This window comes from Hirundo rustica, chromosome Z (genome assembly GCF_015227805.2).
Source record: "Hirundo rustica isolate bHirRus1 chromosome Z, bHirRus1.pri.v3, whole genome shotgun sequence".
NCBI classification, from domain to species: domain Eukaryota; kingdom Metazoa; phylum Chordata; class Aves; order Passeriformes; family Hirundinidae; genus Hirundo; species Hirundo rustica.
In genome coordinates, this window is record NC_053488.1 from 2,814,605 (window position 1) to 2,835,009 (window position 20,405).

Consider the following 20,405-nt stretch of genomic DNA (forward strand, 5'->3'; position numbering starts at 1 on the left):
AGTATATAGAAATCTCAGATTGCAAATATATCATGACACAAAATAGTCTGGTTCAAACTACTTGGTTTTTGAGCATGTTATTATCAGTGTGGGTTACTGAAGGACACAGTGTGTTTTGTTTCTTTGCAGGCTTTTTCTTTAAAACATGGTAATTTTGCACCTGAAATTAAAATTATTTTAAGTTCCAGTTCTGAATTCTCACTGTTCACTGTTGCAAGAACAGGTAATTCATGTACTGCATTTGTCCTAGTTTTGGCTGGGATTTTATTTCCAGCAGCTAGTGCTGTGTTTTGTCCTGCTGCTAAGCATATATAAAATACCCTAGAAAGGCAGTTCAGAGACTTGTCCAAGAGTGCAGGCAAATGTAGTGTGGAGAAAAAAAAAAAAAAATCTTACTGCAGTCATGCTCCCTCTTTAACCTTTCTTATGATTCAGGTCTGGTTGTTTAAATTAACAATATTTAGTAGAGGCCATGTTTGCAAGTAAGATTCCCTAAAGAATTTGGGGAAAGAATGATTTTCAAAAAAAGCTATAAAAGAACAGTGGATGAAGAAAATATCATTACTAACACAGTGCCTAGGGGTTCAAATTACAACAGTAAAGCATGTAATTACATACTGTTCTTCTGTCCAACAGAAATGCCACTATATAAGTATATAATATAAGAAAATGTGCTTTAGGAAACACACAAAACTCATCAAGCTTCAAGGAACAAACATCTCTAGCAAGCAAATTATTTCTTTGTAGTTTTAGTCTGCAACTTTCTGTTCAGTATCATTTCAAAAAATAAAAAGGTATGAAGTGTCGGTCATTATCTCCTGTGGTAATAAGATATCCTCAAAAAGATGTGCTGGACTGTTTATAGCACAAATGCAATTAAGGAAAATTATTCTGGCATCACTCTTACTGCTATGGATTTTGCAGACAGAGGCATTTCAGCGAAAGTGCTGGATAACAGTTGCTTATGGCTTCTCTGAATAGATTATTAGATTTATTTTTTTCTGGTTGAAATTTTCCGTCCTTATACTGTAGTAGAAATGTTGGAGCAATAATTTCAGCCTGATTTAGGAAAACTGATTTGTCATCGTGTTTTTTCACAACTCACACAGCATGTATTTATGAGACTGAAAGGAAGGTGAGAGCTGCTACGAAATGCAAGCTCTTGAAAAAGTCTTAGTTATAATTTTCCTAAAAGAATTTTCTTTCTCAGTGCATAGATAACAAATAGCAATGAAAATTCAGTGCTATTCAGCCCTACAGTTCTTCTATTACTCTGAGTTAATATTTTACTTAAGAACCACTAGTTATATCAAGGGCAATTTTTTATTCATTCTGAATTTCATAACAATAACAAGGAATTCTCAACTTGGCTCATATACGAGACTTCTTGAGACAGATAAACTTTACCTGGCTGGTATGATAATTCATGTTTGGAAGTAACATCAGAGGTGAGCAGTGTCTGTGGTAGCTGATAGCTCTGAGCTATTTGTTAGGTATAGCTCTGCTTCCTAAAGGACAAAACTGTGTGTCTGTGCATGTGTGCATCCCAGAGAGCCAGGTACACCAACACAGACACGGGGACTTACACAGTTACTGTGAACAGCAAACCAGGTTGGCGTAGACAGAGCAATACATTTACTGGCACCCAAGTATCAATAACGACCCCCTTCATGAACATGGTCCAGTCCTTTTCTGCCTTGCCAGGTGATCTGGAATGGATGTTTTCTAGTGAAACATGAACACAACCTCACTCCCTACATTCATAAGCACAGCATGTTCCTCAAATAACAGTATAGAAATTAGTTGAAATTTATCCCTATGCTGTCTGTGGCTGGATGTCAAGTTCCTTACCCAGCCCTTGGTGCAAAGCTTGGGTCTTTCTACAAACCACGTCTCCTGGGTCATGAAAGAGTCCACTTTTTCCCCAGTGTGCACACAAACACAGACTGATCCCACCAGCAGGCAGCCTAAAACACTTTGGACTTCTAACTGCTGTTTCTAATATCTGTAAGCCCCTCATTGCTCTGTGACTTGTGTTCCCTTCTTCTACTGCACCCTTGCCCTCCTCTCTGATCAAAGAGAGTTTCAGTCCTTTGGACTGACTCTTTTCTATTGCACCTGATATCTATCCTCAACCTAACTTTGCATGTACCAGATGTGGAAGTCCTTGCCTTGCACGGGAGACTGTCTGGGACTGAAAACACCTTTAACAGTGAAATCAGGCAACTTTATTTCCACAATTAAGTCAGATTCAGGATTTGTGTGCACACAGAGAAGCGTGAGCAGGGTAGAGCAGGCCTTAGGCACTGAGGCTGCCTTTGGATCAGCAGGCGTTGCCCCAAAAGAAAATGGTCACGGTTCACTGCAGCCTGCATTGGATCCTATTCATCCTGCTTCTCTAGCCAGTTTTCTCCTTAGGACCTCAAGGAACTTCTGCACCTGAGTAAAAAAATCCACCAGCTTCTGGAGTGAAATTGGGCAGGAGCTAAACCTGCCCGATGGTGTTGGTATTGGCCTTGGCTTCTGAGGGGGGGTTAGGGCTGTCACAGAATGTCTTGATGCCCTGCTATCTGGCTGTGGGTCTATCTGGACCAGGATCCAGTCATAGAAGTGCTGAATGGAGGTGTAGACTCCAGGCTGGTTTGCTCTTGCACAGCCTTTTCCCCAGCTGGTCACACCAACGAGCCAGAAGAAGGCAGCATCGTTATCCTTGCATACCAGAGGACCACCACTGTCACCCTGCAGTGGAGCAAGAGAGGAATAAGGTGATGTTGGGTGACTGCTGTCAGCACTAGAGCTGTCTCCTCCTCTCTCACAGCCCTTGACAGAGCAGTATTCCTGGCAGAGAAGGTCTCAGCTCAGGCGCTGGAGCCTCCAGAACTTCAGCTGGGAGCAGGTCAGGAGCTTGTATGGTAGGGCTCTCATCTCTGCACAGTGATCCTGGATGTGCAGAGGATGGATGTTCCAGTGTTGACACTGGAGCTCTGGACTGCCAAGAGCATGGCTTCCTGGCTGTAGGGCCAGCCTCTGGGACAATGGGGACACTGGACAAGGACCTGCAGAAGGGGAAGGGGAGAGAAGCCCTAAGAGCGGTGGGTAGCCGGGGCTGGGAGGTGACTGGCTGTGCTGGGGTGGTGCCTGCGCTGCTGGGGCCTGAGTGGTTTGTCTCACATTCCTACCTGGCAGGGGTCGATGCCACCCACGGGGTAACCAGCACACAGGTTTTGAGTGTGGATGGCCCCTGTGTACCAGAGGCTGCTGTTACAGAGCTGGACATCAATGAGATGGACCTTGGCCTCCTGCAGGACATCGTTTGGTCTTTGAGCTGTGAGCACAGAAAGAAACAGGTACACGGCAGTTCCTTGGCCATTCCCCTCCGGTGCTGGGGGATGAAGCCCTTCCCTGGGGTTTCCTAGGCAAATACCATGTTGCTCTGCTTTCCCCCTTCTGTCTGGCTTTGGGGAGTGGATCAGGACTACCTCTCCAGAGGCAAACTTCCTGCAGCCCGACTCTGGCTTCAGCCTCTACTCTTGGGAAGCCCAACCCATCTTCTTGGTGTTTGTCCTCAGGGCATGTGTCCTTTTTGGGAACTCACCTCTTGTAGTGTTAGAACCCCAGCCAGCAATGTAACAGGTTTTCAGCTCTGACACTTTCAGTGTGGAGTCGGGCACACAGCCCAGCTGTACGTAGTGGCTGCACACAACAGGCTGGTCCAACTTCAGCAAGGCAATGTCATTCTTCTCCTCACCAGGAGTGTAGTGCTCATGAACCCGTAGCTGCTTAATCTGACGCACTTGCACCTCAGGGCCCAGCTGAGTCAACCTGGTGGCCCCGGTCACCACGTGCCACGTGTTGCTGTTCCTAAGAAGCGCGTGGAGAAAGAGGTGAGAGGGAGCAGAGCCGTGTGCTGCGGCAGCACAGGAGTTCCCTGTCCTCTGCTTCTCCAGTCAGAGAAGAAAGCAGTGTGTATGACTGTCCTAGCATGACTTGGGCTTGGAGAATGTTGACCTAGAGGATTCTAGGGAGCAGTGGCAAGAGCGTAGAGTGTTCTCCCGAGTAGTCCCTCAGGTGAGGTCTGCAACACCCAGGCATTGGGTGTACTGCAGGGAAACAATGGGAGTAGCCCATGGTGCTGCCAACAGGGTACCTGCTGGTGTTGTGGAGATAGACCCATTCCCTGCTGCTCCCTACCTGGCATTGATGAAGCAGTGGGCAGCTGTGAGGACCCACTCTGTGCTGATGAGGGACCCTCCACAAATATGCCCTGTGCCTGGCTCCCAGGGATCCTGGATACTGACAATCCCAGCCCAGGCTCCTGGCTGGACAGCTGTGCCACCGTCAATGTGCAGTTCGCCATAGTCTGGAGCCATGGAGTCATCGTCGTAAGCCACGGGGTCATGGGAAGCAGACATGGGCCAGAGGCCACAGGTCCCTCTGTAAACAGAAAGTCATTGCTGTCCTGCTGTCCATTGATGGCTTGCTGCTGCTCAGGGTGAATGTCACTTCAGCTTCCCTCCCCACATGGCATTGTTTGCATGGACAGCAGAGCCAGGGAATCCCATGGGGCATGTGTCTGTCCACCACTGTTTCTGCTTGAGCCCGGTAGACAAGCTGTGCTGCAGCCTGGGCACTGTCAAAGGAGCTGAAGCTCCTGCATGGGGCTCACAAAACTGTAGTGTGGCCAGAGAGGACACAAGAAAAACCCTCAAACGTTGTCCAAATTCCCTCCAAGAGCCTGAGGCCACTTACCCACAGGTGTCCCATTTGCTAAGCACAGACCTGCACATTGCCAGTAGGACAAGTAGGCACAGCAAATTCATCACTGCCAGTGGCATGTATCCACTGCTGAGAGTGAGGGCTCATTCAGTGCAACTAATGCCTGCAGCACCTTTGGCCCCAGCGCTGATGTCACAGAGCAGCTGGTTCAGTGTTTCGGGTACAGTGGCATTAAGGAGTGGAGGGGCAACACAGAGTCATAGAATCATAGGCTGGTTTGGATTGGAAGGGCCTTTAAAGATTATCTAGTTCCAAATCCCCTGCCTGAATACCTTACTCTAGAGCAGGATGCTTGGAACCCCGTCCCACCTGGCCTTGAACACCTCCAGGGATAGAACAGCTTCTTTAGACAGCCTGTGCCAGTTCCTTACCACCCATGAAAGTTCCAAGCAGGAAGGGAGGAAGAAGCTGGGACTGGACATTACTGATAGGTCCCAGAGAATGCTCTGCTGGCAGGATGAGGGTGTGCAGGCCTTGTGGCAGCAGCAGCATTTGGCTTCCAGCACTGCCTGCTAAAAGCTCACCGGATCACACCCCATGGGGCATCACAGCCTCTTTGCAAAGTTCACTGACACCTTGCTCTCTGCATCAGTTTGCCACCAGGTCCTTCCCAAAAAGCATTCAACGGAGAGTAGTAGCTCTTGTGTTGCCAATCTAAATCTCTCTTTGATACTTCTATCTTTGCTGCCTGATCTACCTGCTCGTTGTTTTGGTGCTCCACATTAGCCCAACTCTTGGGGACATGGGCATCTACATGATGGACTTTGACAGGTAACTTCTCTACCTGAGTGGCAATGTCCTTCCACTCATCTGCAGCACAGACTGGTTTTCCCCTACGCTGCGAGTTGGCCTTTTTCCACCTGTCCAGCCAACCCCACAGAGTACTTGTTACCATCCACGAATCAGTGCAGAGGTAGAGCTTTGGCCACTTCTCTCTTTCAGCAATGTCCAAGGCCAATTGAACAGCTTTGATTTTAGCGAGTTGACTCGATCCACCTTCACCTTCAGTAGTTTTTGTGTTTGGGTGCTGAGAATCCAATCCAATTACAGCTGTGGTGGGTAAGCAATGAAGTGCACACCCAGTAAACCAAGCGCTCCCAAGCAGTGTCAATCTTCCTGCACGAAGCACAATGAAACACAGATGCAGCACAGCCCACGCTGACCATGCCACCTGGCAGACCCATGTCCTTGCTGTCAGGGCTCCTTCTGCTGCTGCTCTGGGCCCACACTGACAAGGACGGTTTTGGCACCAGGGGTGTGTAGCCAAGGACGTGCAATTTGAAGCTGTAGACAGGGTGGTCCTGCTCTCAGCTCCACATGCCAATCTCCACAGCTTTGGTAAATCCCGTGCCAGTCTCATCTCATCAGTCTGGCTGCTACATCATTGCTCACCTGCTGGAGTGCAGGGCAGTCACAGCAGAAAAGCAGGAGCCAGCCTGTTGAAGCTGCTGAGCAGAGCTAGCTCCCTGGAGGGGAGGAGCAGTGTCTCTCTTCTAGTGTCTTCTCACAGAAGTCACTACTGCTTCTGTTAGAAGACTTTGCCACTTAAACCCAATGCAAGGCTGCAGAGAAGAACCATGAGAACACAACAGAGACGTGGCAAAGAGGGCCTAATGATGGGAAACCCAGTCTGGTTAACTTCTCAGGGAGAAAGAAAGATCAGGGACAGGAGCCTGGCAAGAAATACTTCACAAACACAGTGTTCTGTGTATCTATTTTGACAGCAGAGACAAGAAGACATGAAAGCAAATTAAAAGAGCATAACAATACATAGAGAAGATAAAAGGGTGGGGGGAAAAAGGTGAGTACTTCAATTTACAAGAAAAATACCAAAGGGAATTAAGAGAATTATCAACTGGAGATCATAACATATCAAAATATGTTAAAATCACAGATTCTGAAGAGTTGGGAAGTATAATGTAAGGTTTCAAAATTAACAAAAGTTTTGTGTTAAAAACTAGTGTTTGTTTGTTAATCTCCAAAGTGTACCTAATAAGAAATAAAAACGTGTTCTGTTTAATGTACATTATCCACCTTGCTTTATAGTTTTCTTCTAATACCTCCCAGGATTCCTGCCCTGTTCAGGTAAATGGTTTAAATCACGTAGCAAGACAACTTCCCCGGACATGCTTTGTAAAATAAAAGGTTTAATAACAGGGAAAATAATAATCATAAACAGATAAAGAAAATGCAGGTTGAACACAGCTCAGAGAGCATCCTGACATTGTTACGGCAGTCCTGAAAAGCTCTTTGGTTCTTTTGTGTCGTCCCTTTAGTACTCCATAGTCTAGGTGGGTTCCACTGGCAAATTGCCTTTAAGTAGAGGCATAGACTTTGAAGGACAGTGACATGGTCCAACAGGTGCTTCTCTCTTGGCATGGAGCCAATTACAAAGAGAAAGACACAGAACTTTCTAGTTTGGTTTCCTTATAGGTTTCAGATAAACTGAAACCCTTTTCCTTATACAGAAATGCTCACTCGGGAGTGGGGAGGGCATTACAACATTGCTTGACTGAATTGAACTGGCAAGCACAAGAGTATGCCTTTTGTGAACTCATCTTTCAATTTTAAAGTTATTTGCAGAAAGGTCTGCACCTCAAATCAACAAGGCATCTTCCTCTCTCTGATCCATACCGCAGACTCCATAACTGTCAGCACCGTGTGTGAGGGGTGAGTGATCCACAGCGCAGCATGGTCCTGAGCAGGTGCTGGCTGTGTTGGTTAGCCTGGAGAAGAGGAAGCAGGGGAGACCCTAATGCTCTATTCAACTCCCTGAAAGGAGGCTGCAGTGAAGTGGGGATTGGTCTCTTCCAGGTAACCAGTGGTAGGACCAAAGGAGCCACCCCTCAGGTTGCTCCAGGAAAGACCTAGATTTGAAATAATTTTTTTTCCCAAGAGGCTTGTCAAGTTTTGGAACAGGCTGCCCAGGGAAGGGATTAAGTAACCATCCCTGGACGTATTTGAAAACCACAAAGACATCATGCTTAGTGAACATGGCTTAGTGGTGAACTTGTCAGTGCTAGTACAGTATAGCAAACATATGGAAAGGGGTAGAAGATCACTTGCAGTTATTGGTGTCACTTGATATTCTCTGTTGTGCTCATTTGAGTTCTTCCCTTAAGGATGTCTTCTGAGATATCTTTAAGACACACAGCCATCTGGACATCTTCCCTTCATGTAATTAGCATAGGACTAGTAATGCAGAATTTGTCACTATTAAGGAATATTGCCAGAAGGCTTTAGACTAATTTATCCACTTTGAAAAAAGTTGTTATAGTTCACGATTTGTATGATGATGCAATAATGAGAAACATTCAAAGTTACCCTTTTATAGTGCTTCTCAAAAAGTTAGAAGGCTTGACCATGGTTTTGTATCTAGACCACACTTCTGTGACAAGGAGATGAGCTTCCTTATTCTTTCTCCTTTCCATCCCCCATACATTGCCTGGAAGTAAAATACCTATTAAACTTTTCAGTTAATCGATAAGAGGGTAATGTGCAGGAGGAAGATTATTTCAAGCACATATATTTTCATTTCAGATTTCATACTGGAAATACTTAGAATACAGATCAAATGCACATTTGCATATTGATAGTACCAAAATTTTGGTTTTCCACATTCTGTTGGTATAGCTTGACATTTATTTTATTTGATATCAATAAAAATAACAGACCTGTAAAAGAGGTGCCCTCATCCCTGTTTAGATTTGTACAAGATCCACTCCCAGTTCTGGAAAACTACTTTCGTAATCTTGAGCTTAAGAGTGTCTGAGCCCTTCTCCCTATTTTCTGCTTGGTGTGCCTGTTCTTTCAGAGCTGTGGTGTGAAATGTCTCCGTATGTCCATTCTAGGGGATAATGACACATCAGTGCTGCATAGTGTGTTTGTGGAAAGGCAAATTAAGATTAGGAAGACTGCAATTTGACCTCTTGAACGACAGAAGAAAGGGAAAGAATTGTTTAGCTACACTTCACCTGCCATTTACAGGTGCCTTTTACAGTTAGGGTGCCTGGATTTGGTTGGAACACAGAAAAAACCCCTATTTTTCCCCTGAACACTTTATGTGTTTCTAGATACCAAAAATATTTTTATGTGATCAACCTCTGCAGCCTGTGTATGCAGCTGTGGATGAGTGTTTTCAACAACCTATTGTGGTAGGTTTGTATGCCTGGGATCTAATTTCTTGGTTTTCCCTCTACCTTTCTCACCCTCTTCCCCAAATTCTACAACTACAGTACCCTTCTTGTTTAACAGAGCACAGTGGCTGTTGACTAAAGAGCCAGGAATTAACTCTACAGTGTGAAAAGAACTGCTGGGAAAAGCTGACTACTTTTGTAATGTAATGTTATAGATGTGTGTATGTATGTATATTACATATATATGATGTAATATATATAATGTACATAATGTATGTAATATTTCTGGTCGTGCAATGTAAACATTGTGAATCAGAGAATCACAATTTGTTTAGATTGGGAAAGACCTTTAAGATCATCCTGTCCAATCATAAACCTGGCACAGCCAAGTCCACCGCTGAATCATGTCCCTAAGCATCACGTATACATGAATTTTAAATCCCTCCAGGAATGGTAACTTAACCACTCCCCTGGACAGCCTGTTCCAATGCTAGGCCACTTTTTCTCTGGAGAAATTTTTCTTAACATCCAATCTAAACCTCCCTATGAGAACCTGAGGCTATTTTGTCTTGCCCAGTCACTTGTTAACTGGGAGAAGAGGCTGACCCCCACCTGGCTACAGCGTCCTGTCAGAGAGTTGCAGAGAGTGATGAGATCCCCCTGAGCCTCCTTTTCTCCGGGCTAAACAACCCCAGCTCCCTCAGCTGCTCCTCATGAGACTTTCATTCAGAACCCTTTACAGGTCCATTGCTCTTCTCTGGACGTGCTTCAGCACCTCAATATCTTTCTTGGAGTGAGGGGCCCAGAACAGAGCACAGGATTTGAGGTGTGGCCTCACCAGTGCCGAGTACAGGGGACAATCCCTGCCCTGCTCCTGCTGGCCACACCATTGCTGGCACAGCCCAGGATGCCATTGCCCTTCTTGGCCACCTGGGCACTGCTGGCTCCTGTTCAGTCCCTGTCACCAGCACCCCCAGCTCCTTTTCCTGTGGGCAGCTTTCCAGCCACTCTGCCCCAGCCTGTGGAGCTGCCTGGGGTTGTTGTGACCCAGGGGCAGGACCCAGCCCTGGGCCTTGTTGAACCTCACACCATCGGCCTCAGCCCATGATCCAGCCTGTGCAGATCCCTCCGCAGAGCCTTCCTGAACTCCAGCAGATCAACACTCCTACTGGAGTTGGTGTTGTCTCTGAGCTGAGTGAGGGTGCCACAGTGAACAGCTGTCTTTCTAACATGCAGCTAGCTTCCCTCATTATTTCTAGTCTCTTAAACAAATGGCTTGACCTTGATTTTCCCTTTTCCATCCACAAATGAAAAGAGAAAGGAGCCAAATGAGGTTTCTATATAATGAAACAACCCTTTTTAATATGTAAATATACTTTTTATGTGTGTGGATTTAGCACCCACCAGTATTCTTTCTTTTCGGTAAAAACCTAGGGGGGGGGACCTAGTTAGGAGGAATGTGGGGAAAAAAAAAATCTTTCTTACCACTCTGGGGAAAAAACCCAGCAAATATTGGCTATCTTTAGGTTAAGTAGCAATATCAGCTGCTGTTGCATGGAGACTCTAAACCCTGTCAAGAAATCTGGCAAGACCATCAGATTACTGATGTGACCTTCTGCACTCAACTGCTTTTAATACCAGAAATGTAGAAGAGAAAATAAATCTCAGCCTATCTTTGACTGTCTCTCTGGCTTTCAGTTAGAGAATGGAGTAATCCCTAGGACTGCAGCACACGCATCCTGAATGAAGCACATGCTTGGCTTTGATTTCTCAGCTGAGATCCTTCTTCCACTTAACACCAGAAATTAATTGCTCAATAAAGGCCACATTAAATTTTTACTTCTTTCAAAAAAATCACACATCTCCTTGCTTCACCCTTATTCTCTAGCTAGATATTAATGGCTTAATTTGGGGCAATGTGATACAAAGCTTTATGTTGAGTTTACTTTACTTAAAAAAGAGTTTGTGAGCAATGATGGATTTAGGATTAGTATAAGTGATTAAAGAATTAAAAATTTGGCGGAAAGACTTTATTTGCTGGCTGACCACTCCTAACTTTTTTCTAGGGGACAACCTGTATTAAGTAATTTTGTTTTCTATACTTCATTTAGTTTTCAAGTATTTCTATACTGTCTTAGTTCAACTTACCCAAATGAGCATTGCAGAATAGGACTTTAAAATATGTTTATTTTATAATAAACGAAGGAACATGTAAGCCATAGAGACCCACCTTTTATTTTTTATGAGTGATAAGTTTCTGGACAAAAGTTATTGTTTCTTGCTTGAATAGAACAGTTTTTGATAGATGTGTAAAATATACACCAGGTATATCAGTGATTCTTGGAACTAACATGTTTGTACATGAGTGCTGATTTTATGGCATGTTTCTACAAGAGGGGGTGATGTTTATCAATACATTCTAAAATGCTCTTCTGTTAATTTGTGTTGATAATTGCCTTTTATTAATCTTTGAAATTAGAACTGTCAGAAATTTAGACTAGTATACACATTAAAAGAAAATGGACATGTGTGGATTTGTATTTAATTTAACAGTTGATAGTAACTTTTTTAATTTTAAAAAAGGAACCAGAATCTCTGCATCAATCGAGAAAATGGCAGACTTTTAAGAACCTACTCAAACTATCTCTGTTTCAGAGTAGGCAATTGTTAATCAGCAGTTCTTTCACCTGTCTACAACTCCTGGAGTTCTTTATCTTAACATTTTGAAATCTCAGGCAATTTGTCTCCCCATAATACCTGTGTTATCCCTTTTTTGAACTTACAGACCTTTTCAGTACATTATAGAAAAATCTCCTGGAAGAGAAAACTAAGTATAGGACCACCTTGGTGAGTGTTATTTAAGGACGAAACTGCTATTGTGAAGAATTTTGTTTCACATTAAAGACAAACTTTAATTTCCTGCAACTGTTGAAGTTGCTTGAGTGGTAAAAGGAGAAAGAAATTCGTATTCTCTGTCCTACCACTGCAAAAGAAGAGGGACTCTATTTTTCTAGGTAGGAAATGCTTTAGACTAAAATATACCATTGTAGAGTGGTCAGCCCTCGTAGGACAGGAAATAAAGCAGAGGTACTGTAGAAAAACAAGTTTATGACCATTATTGCAGTTACAGTTTGTTGTATTTGTGCAGGCATCATTATTTTGTATTAGCAGTTGTTACTTATATGCCAAAATTCTATTTAGGCTGTGTGACGAGCAAAAGAGAAAAGCTTTATATAACTTCGGTAATGGTTTAGCGCTGAGACAAAAATAATTGACATTTACTTACCTGAGCTAACATGCACTTAAATCCTTTGCTGTTTCCTGTTGTTATGCGTGACTGGAGGAATCCGCAGTATGCCAAGATGCACTCTGCTAAGTACATAAATTGGTGCTGCAAATAAAGGACACATCCTTTCTGTTTTAAATGCAGAGGAAAACAATCTACCTGCTGCAATCCATTCCAGCTGAGCAGGGACCTTAATTAGGTGTTACAGCAGCATGTTTTGGAAGAAAAGCTGTTAATTACACATCAAAATAAACAGGAGGAAGGAGCCATCAATTCTTCCAAAAGAAGGAGAAGAAGAAAAAAAAGAGGATTTGTAAGTAAAACAGGCTGTGCTGTTCTCATTCTGTATTTGGCATAAAAATATGTTGGTGGAATTGATTTTTTTTTTTCTGGAAGTACCCATGGGAAATGTATTAATTGTTTCCTGTTTTGTATTTTTGGCTCAGATCTATAAGAAAATTCCACAGTAATGCTACAAAACAAAAACATGGAGTCTGATGAAAATTAATTAATTTTCACTGGCATATCAAAAGTGCAGCACTAAAAAATATCAATTTCCTTAGACTTGACATGGGACATTGACAGTGCCTACCTTGTTTATGTTTTTGGTTTGCCTAATATTGGTTTCAAATCTAAAAGCTTTTTGGGAGGATAATTATGAACAAGTTTACTGTTTTCTAAAATCTCTGTATTTATTCTCAGCACCCATTGTATGAGTGACTTTAAAGGTGATACAAGTCTAGTTATTTACAAGCAAAATAAACTTTTAGTTCTTTTTGAAGCAACAAAAAATGTGGAAAATCACTTTCACTATCACTCATTTGTAAGAAAGCAGCAAGTAAAATGTTCATTTGTGTGTTACATCTAGAAATACTCTAAGTTATATGAAGTAGTATTCTAGTTTGAAAATTGAATATAAAGAATAAGCATATGTTTTCATAATTGCTAGCCAATTAACCATATTGAGTTCAATAATGTTGACTACTCATCTTATATACATTGGCTCTTAGAGTGCTTGGTTGTGAAATCCTGCCACAGCACACTAACCGTATTTAATAGGCTCTCCTTGTGAGGCTTCATTAAGTTTTTCTAATTGATTCTTCTCCATTCAGCCTCTGCCCTCCTACAGCAATTACCAGAACTCTGAAAGAAAAAGCAAAGGCAGGGAATCCTTCCCCACCCCCCAAAAAAAAAGAAAAAAGAAAAAGAAAAGAAAGGGGGAAAAAAAAAATATTCAATAGCAGGAGATAATTTTCAGAGCATTTGTAAGGCTTTAAAAAATTACAGGTTTTAAACTAGGACACATTAATTCCTGTGCATGGTGGGACATTCTGCCGACACACATGGCCTGCCTCTTTCATCTTCAAAGTCTCCCAGATGCAAATATTTGCCTCCGTAACACATGGATGAAGAGTGGGAAAAGGGCAGTTCTGGACTTTTTTTTTTCTCATTTAAGACAACTCCCTGCTATTTTTACAGCATAAGGTAAAAATAAAAGATTGGACTTCACTAGACAGTGAAACCTTTCACTTTTGTGAAAGCAATGGCCTGAGATGTTATACTTAAGAGCAAAAGAAAGCCTCTGCCTTTGCAAAGTAAAAAGTGGATTTGGCAGCATTTTACACTTGCTTGCAGAGCTACAAATCAAGATGAAAAGACTTCCAATTCAAATTTGAAATCATGTTTTTTTAACAAATCCAGTAATACCACAGAGGACTGATTCTCTGGCCTTATTCCAATGATATTTTTTCTGACATACATCGGCCGAGTGTTGTGCTTACCCTTTCCATTTCATAAAATTCTTTATTAAATACTAAAAAGCTGCAAATAGTTTTTTATTACAGAGTAAAACAAAAACTATATTAGAATTTATTAAGTTTACCTAGTTCAGCTAGTGCTGTAAGCTAAAGAATTGTATATTTTTATTAGAACTATTTTATTCTTTCATCACTTTATAGGTATGCATAGAATATGCCATAATACAGCATCTAAAAACAGAGGTTTTAGATAGACCTACTAATAGACCTATTGGTGTTGAATAAAATCAGTTTTCAGCTGTGCATCACTGTATGTGAGTCACATGAGAAGGAAATTTTGTCCTTCCAGCCTTTTTTTTTTTTTTTTAATTGAAATTTAGCTTGCACTAACATTTAAACTTAAATTGTACCAGACTCAGTTTTATTCCTTAGTTTGATATAGAGAAAGAACTATTTCTCTGTGTTTGTTTTTACTGTTTTACAGTAAGCTTACATAGGCTCACTGGTCTTACTTTTTTTAATATTCTTACCAAAATTTTTTTAACAAAACCTACCTCATGTTTATGAATATAACATGTCAGAAAATCTTAGAGCAGTATGCAGCATTCATGCATATCAAACATTAAACATTCAGCACCTGTTTCCAGGAACTTCCCTGTGTGAGGATAATCCAGTGGCTCATGACAGAAGTCTGTTAAATACTGCAAGTTTCTCTCAATGGACTCAGCAATTTAGTTCATTTTGAGACATGAACCTAGAGTCATCTTGCATACCCTTTGTAAGTGTTCTGAGATTTCTCTATGCCTATAGAAGTCTAACAGAACATATTTGTAAATTCTCCCCAACACAGTGTGATATAAAACTAAAAATGATAGGATATGTGTGTCTTTTACCTTTTCTGTAACTCTGTGATAGTGCAAGCTATAAAAATATCTATTCTTCATTTGTGTACCTAGCAAAAGAATCTGTAGAGCTGTAGAACAGATTTTAATGAGATCTCTCTCCAGGTAATGTCATCCACAAGCACATAGTGACTTTTATAGAATATGTTTCTGTGGTTCAGTGGATGCCTCATTCTGAACAAATCAGCTAGAGTCAAATCAGAAATGCAGATACCAATTTAATACCAAAACCAGAACTGCAGGGTTACTTCTAGCACAATGCTATCAGCCTTTAGCCTTCCACATGCTGTTGGAAGGCTGGTTTGAATGAAAAAACCCAGCAAAACAGATCTTCCTCTGGGGGAGTTACATGCTGCTCAAAATAATTAAGAAACAGCTGTAGTTTTCAGAGATTTTTCTCCTAGCCAACAGCCATTTGCCTGTGGCTCTGCTGCCTCCGTTGCTGTGCCATAGTCCAGGGAATGGATGGAAAATCATAAAAACTCCATATGCTGTCACCACCCTTCCCAACTTCATCACGGCAGCAGGAGTAACTGGCACCCAGTTCCAGGCTATCTTTAGATCTCTATCTTTGGTGACCCTTTTAGGCAGCAAAATTCAGCTATGCCTACACATCAGCTGCTGGCAAAGAGAAAGAATGGATTATTTTTCTTTTCTTTTCCATGATGAAATGTCTGAATATAGTTAATCATAGCAAAGTACCTACACTGTATTACTGCTGCTGGGTGCAGCCTTCAGTGCATTTTCATTGACTAAAAGCTGTAAGAAGAGCAGTGACCAATTTAAAACCTCATGGGAGGTTCTGAGTATGTAACTGTATTAACTGAAAATCTGACTCAATTTCTATTTAGTTCAGACACAAGCAGGAGCCCCTGACAGAACTTCCATCAGAACTGGGGAGTCTGGACCAGCCCCTGAGACAGAGAGCACCAGACACCTTCCAAATCTGTCTTTAGAAAACACTGCAGTTCACAGGTGCATACTCAACACAGAAGACTCAGGACACATTTACAGGAGGTGCTGGAGCATGTTACTCCTTGGGGAAAGGCATCCAGAATTGGCCTCAGGACTGAAAAGCAACATCAGTGTGGCAGTCAAGGGACTGCATAAAGACAGACCTTGTGCAGAGAAGGCTGCTCCTCAGTGTAAGTAGTTTGTGAGTTGTTGAAACTGGCCTAAAAGACAGAGCAGGAGCTGTGCTACACCCTGTTGATGTGCACCTGGGTGTCCTGTGCTCTGTCCTGTGCTCCATCACACAGCACTCCCTGGTCACACGGCACAGCAGCCCTCCAGGTTTCTCCCTCAGCTGCACAGAAAAAGGTGGCATCCACATACAATGGGAGGCTCATAGACACAAGGACCACCAGGAGTGGTAACTGATAAGTTTTATGGTGATTTGGGCCTATCTAAGGTACTCCTGGCATCAGAAAACATGTTGGAATTTGGCTGGGCCCAGCCACATGGAACCATGGGTTTCCCTCATCCCTGTTCTCAGGGATGCTTGGTTCTCAGGGGCTCTCAGTTACAATACTTAGACCCATGAGAGTGTGTTCAAAGAAGCCCAGGCTGCAGTAAGAACCTCAGTTTCTGCGGGGTTCACACATCTCCTACGCTCTGCAAAACCTCCCCTCTCCCTGGAACTGCTCCAGCAAATGTTACTGATGGGACCTCAGTGAAATGAAGACCAAAAGAACATAATTACCTCAGCAATCAAGTGTAATAATTAACACATCTGTGAGCACCTTCCCTGTTCAGGAGGCCTCACCAACCCCCCTCGAGGGAACCAGCACTTGCCAATGGCCTTTCACACCACCATGCATCTGCAAAGAGCTGGAGCCATCCGATGCTCCCTGGCATCAAAGAAATCATCAAGGAGCTGTGGCACATTCTCACTTCTACTGTGCCCCAGGATATCCACGCCTGAGAAGAGGGGCCCAGGGTGCCAGGCAGCAAAGGCAGAAGGGGATGGGGATAGTTGATGGCACGTTGAACATGAGCCAGCAGTGCCCTGGCAGCCAGGAGGGACACCCGTGTCCTGGGGACATCAGGGACAGCATCAGCCAGGCAAGGGAGGGGATTGTCCTGCTCTTCTCTGCACTGGGGCAGCCTCACCTCCAGTGCTGGGCACTGCTGGGTGCCACAATGAAAGAGAGATATAAAACTATTGGGGAGTGCCCAGAGCAGAGCCACAAAGATGTTGAAGGGCACTGAGAGGAAGCTGTAGGAGCAGCAGCTGAGGTCACTTGGTCTGTTCAGCCTGGAGGAGACTGGGGGGAGACCTCACTGCAGCTACAGCCTCCTTGTGAGGGGAGGAGCAGGGGCAGGCACTGATCTGTTCTCTGCGGTGACAGTGACAGGACTTGAGGGAATGGCCTGGAGTTTTGTCAGGGGAGGTTTAGGCTGGATATCAGGAAAAGGTTCTTCACCCAGAGAATGGCTGAGCACTGGAGCAGGCCCCCCCCCGGGAAGTGGTGCCAGCACCAAGCTTGATGGAGGCATTTAAGGGGGTATTTGGACAATGCTCTGATATATGGTGTGATTCTGGGGGTATCTGCAGTGCCAGGAGCTGGACTTGATGATCCTTTTGGGTCTTTTCGAACTCAGCATATTCTATGATTCTGAACAGAATTCTCTCTCTCAGCCTTTCCTCCAAAGAGATGCTCCAGTCCCTCAGTCACCTCTCTTGGTCTCTGTTGGACCTGCTCCAGGAGCTCTCTTGTCCTAAGGAGCCCAGAAGTGCACCCAGCACTTCAGGCGAGGCCTCACCAAGGCTGAGAAGATGCAAAGCATCACCTCCTTCAACCGGCTGGCAACCCTGTCCCTAGCGCCTCCCAGGACACCACTGCGGCCACAGTGCTCACGGAGCCTTGCTGCCCTCAGGGCGCCTCTCGACACAGCCGCGGTTGTCCCCGGCCCGTCCCAGCCGCGCGGCAGGCTGGCGGCGCGCAGTACGGCAGGGCAGCGCGGCACTGTCGCACGGCAGCGGCGCGGCGGCCAATGGGGAGCGGCGCGGGGCGCGCGCAGCCGTCAGGCGCGGTCGGGCCGCACGTGTGCGGTGAGGGCGGCGGGCCCCGGGAGCGGCGCGGCCTGGGGAGCGGGGACCGCGGGTGTGCTTGGCCGAGCCTCCCCGAGCCTCCCTGCCCGTGCCTCCGGTACCCCACTGCCCGCTGGGAGGGTTGGACTTGGCCACGGGTGTTAACCAGGAGGCGCGGGCTGTCTTTTCCGAGCCGGGGGAGCCGCGACGGTGCAGTAATGCTGTCTCTTGCTCTGTTTGCAGTGTTGCCGCGATGGAGAGTAAGGGTAAAAAGAAGTTCGTGGGGAAGAGTGGGAAGGGACCTCGTGGAAAAGCGCCGCGCGGGAAAAGGAAATTTAAAAAAGATAATGGTAAGAAGGCGAAGGGCGAAGGGTCGCTAGTAGGAGCCCTGGCTGAATGCTTATGGTCGTGTACTGGCACGCTTGGAGTTATTTTATTTGTATTATTTTTTTTCACCCTTGGTAAAATCCTGTCTTGAAACGATTAGTTTGGCAAATGAGCAACAAGAAGTGGGTGTTGTCTGCCTGGGCTTTAATAAGTGTCTTCTCTCCGCTGAGATCCTCACAGAGATGCTGATGAATTAAGGGCTGCAGGAGCAATTAATTGGTGGGGTAGATTAAAAACTGGCTGAAAGGCCGGGGTCCAGGTGACTTTGAGAGATGCCTTCCAACCACAGCCATTCTATACCTCTTGTGTTCAAAACTGTACTGACTGTATGAGCCACTGACTTGCTGAAATGCTTTAAACGGGTTGCATTGCAAGCCCTTCATCTCTGTTTGATTCACGTAAGATATTCTCAGTTAAAAGTTTAAAGTTGGTAACCTTTTGATTCTAGGCTTGGCATTCCTCCACTAAGATAAAATTATCTGAGAGGTGAAGCTAGGTAGGAACCCACTGAGAAGATGCCTTTCACTGCTGTCTTAGAACAGATGATGTTGAAACAGCTCTAGTCATGAACTATGAAAGTTTGGGGATTTGGGGATCGATGACTTTGATGTCAGGGTTGGGGAAATTCTTAACATAGAATAATTCTTTATATGCCTGAGCTGTTACAGTGCTGCCCAGAAAATAATGCCTGGGCAGAACTTCCCTAGAGAAAACTTACACACCCAGGGGCTGCAGTGAAAACACCAGCTTTGAGAAGCATGTAAAAATTTTTGTTAAGTGCAGAATTGTTATTACAAAGTAGCTTAATTCTTGTCACAGCTTGCTTTTTTTTTTTTTTTTTTTTTTTTTTTTTTTTTTTTTTTTTTTTTAATTTTGAAGCAACAATAGCTGTATGATAGCATTTTAATTTCTGTTGTGTTGGTTAATAGATTCAGGGGCAGCGAAAAAAGTCTTTAACAAAGGAGATGAGGAAGGAAAGCCTAAATCCATTTCCAAGAAATTTATTAAAGGACAGTTAAGACCTGGAAATGCTGCTGTCAAACAATTCAAGAATAAACAGCAACCAGAAAAGTTTTCAAAGAAGAGAAAACTCCAGGATGGTGAAGAGGAAGGTGAGCAGATTTTTAAGCCTGGATGTCAAAGGAAAACAGGCTTTGGGAAACACATGATTCATCAAGATCTTCCTCTTTCTGTCTGCCTTTCCAAATTGGCTGAATAACTCCAGGTCTGCTTCCTGTTTAATCTTTGCTGTGGGAAAAATGACTTCACTTGAACTAAGCTTGAGGCTGAAGTCATGAAAATCAACAGTTTGGAATTATCTTTGAAATCAAAAGTAAAGACACAGTAGCAAATTTAAAAATTGTCATAACATCCTAAAGCTCTGTTAATTTTAATGACAGCATTAAGTGATCAGGTAGAAACTGGCAGTTGTTACGTGTGATTTGCAAACACAGAGCTTTTCACAGTGTGTTTTGAGCTGTTCTAAAAGCACTTGCTCTAAGCTTTGGAATAGAAATTCATGAAACAAAGTTGATTATCCTTTACAATGTTTCCTTTCTATGGTTCGGACTCTGTGGTCAGATCCTTTAAGAGAGAAAAAAACAAAATGTAATGGGTGTTTACGTTTTACAGCTTTTTTTTCTCTCTGGTGTTTATACAGGAAGCCTAAATAGTTGTCTGGTTTTACCATGCTTAATGGATTTCTTTTTTAAATTAATTTCTTCTGCTTGAAATCTTCATCTTTTCCTGTCCTTTCCTCTAAAGTAAAGCTCTACTGGAGCAGTTAATCAGTGTTGTAGAATGAGAAGTGGAATCTTAAATGAGGTGTTCTGAAGTTCTGCAAAAATATGTCATTTGTTTGAAGAACAGTAGATTATGTTGAGTATTTTATTATTGCTGTTCTTGCATGTTTGCAGATTGGATTCACATGGAAATATGCACTAGTTGTCTGAAAATCTGATAACAGTAGATGTTTTTATTAGGCTGCTTTAAAAAAATAAAGAAAACCCACAGCAAACTTTAAATATTGTTCATAAGAGTAAGTTAAAGCCTTTGTGTATTGCACTGCTCTCAAAGCATTAAAAGTTTTGCTTGTCACTGTTGCTTTAGGAGAGTGATATAAAAATC

The 20,405-nt window shown here is 43.5% G+C and overlaps 2 protein-coding genes across 7 annotated transcripts in view; one reads left to right on the plus strand and one right to left on the minus strand.

The window, feature by feature from the left end:
- The window catches only part of PUM3 (pumilio RNA binding family member 3), a 65,902-nt gene that overhangs the window by 22,596 nt on the left and 22,901 nt on the right, over positions 1–20,405 (plus strand). Inside the window, exons 1-4 of one of the 6 annotated variants that reach the window (XM_040090399.1) lie at positions 12,404–12,511; positions 15,709–16,002; positions 18,135–18,241; positions 19,208–19,390. In XM_040090399.1, coding sequence (XP_039946333.1) covers positions 18,145–18,241; positions 19,208–19,390 — 280 coding nt within the window. In that variant the 5' untranslated portion in view covers positions 12,404–12,511; positions 15,709–16,002; positions 18,135–18,144. Of the gene's footprint in view, positions 1–12,403; positions 12,512–15,708; positions 16,003–17,884; positions 18,010–18,134; positions 18,242–19,207; positions 19,391–20,405 lie in introns of those variants that run through there. The other 5 variants (XM_040090403.2, XM_040090398.1, XM_040090400.1 and 2 more) reach the window with 5 other exon arrangements.
- On the minus strand, positions 1,408–12,299 carry LOC120765488 (acrosin-like). The gene is made up of 5 exons (XM_040090404.2): positions 12,199–12,299; positions 4,192–4,434; positions 3,596–3,861; positions 3,180–3,325; positions 1,408–2,739 (listed from the first exon to the last, which is right to left on the minus strand). The coding sequence occupies exons 2-5, from the start codon at positions 4,410–4,412 to the stop codon at positions 2,386–2,388; spliced, it is 987 nt and encodes a 328-aa protein (XP_039946338.1). The 5' UTR covers positions 4,413–4,434; positions 12,199–12,299; the 3' UTR covers positions 1,408–2,385.

Coding starts and splice junctions, on each gene's coding strand:
- LOC120765488 (XM_040090404.2), bottom strand. CDS start 4,412: ATGTCTGCTTCCCATGACCCCGTGGCTTACGACGATGACTCCATGGCT. Junction 3,862..4,191: donor CACTGCTTCATCAATGCCAG/GTAGGGAGCAGC, acceptor CGCGCTTCTTAG/GAACAGCAACACGTGGCACG. Junction 3,326..3,595: donor GGGTTCTAACACTACAAGAG/GTGAGTTCCCAA, acceptor CTGTGCTCACAG/CTCAAAGACCAAACGATGTC.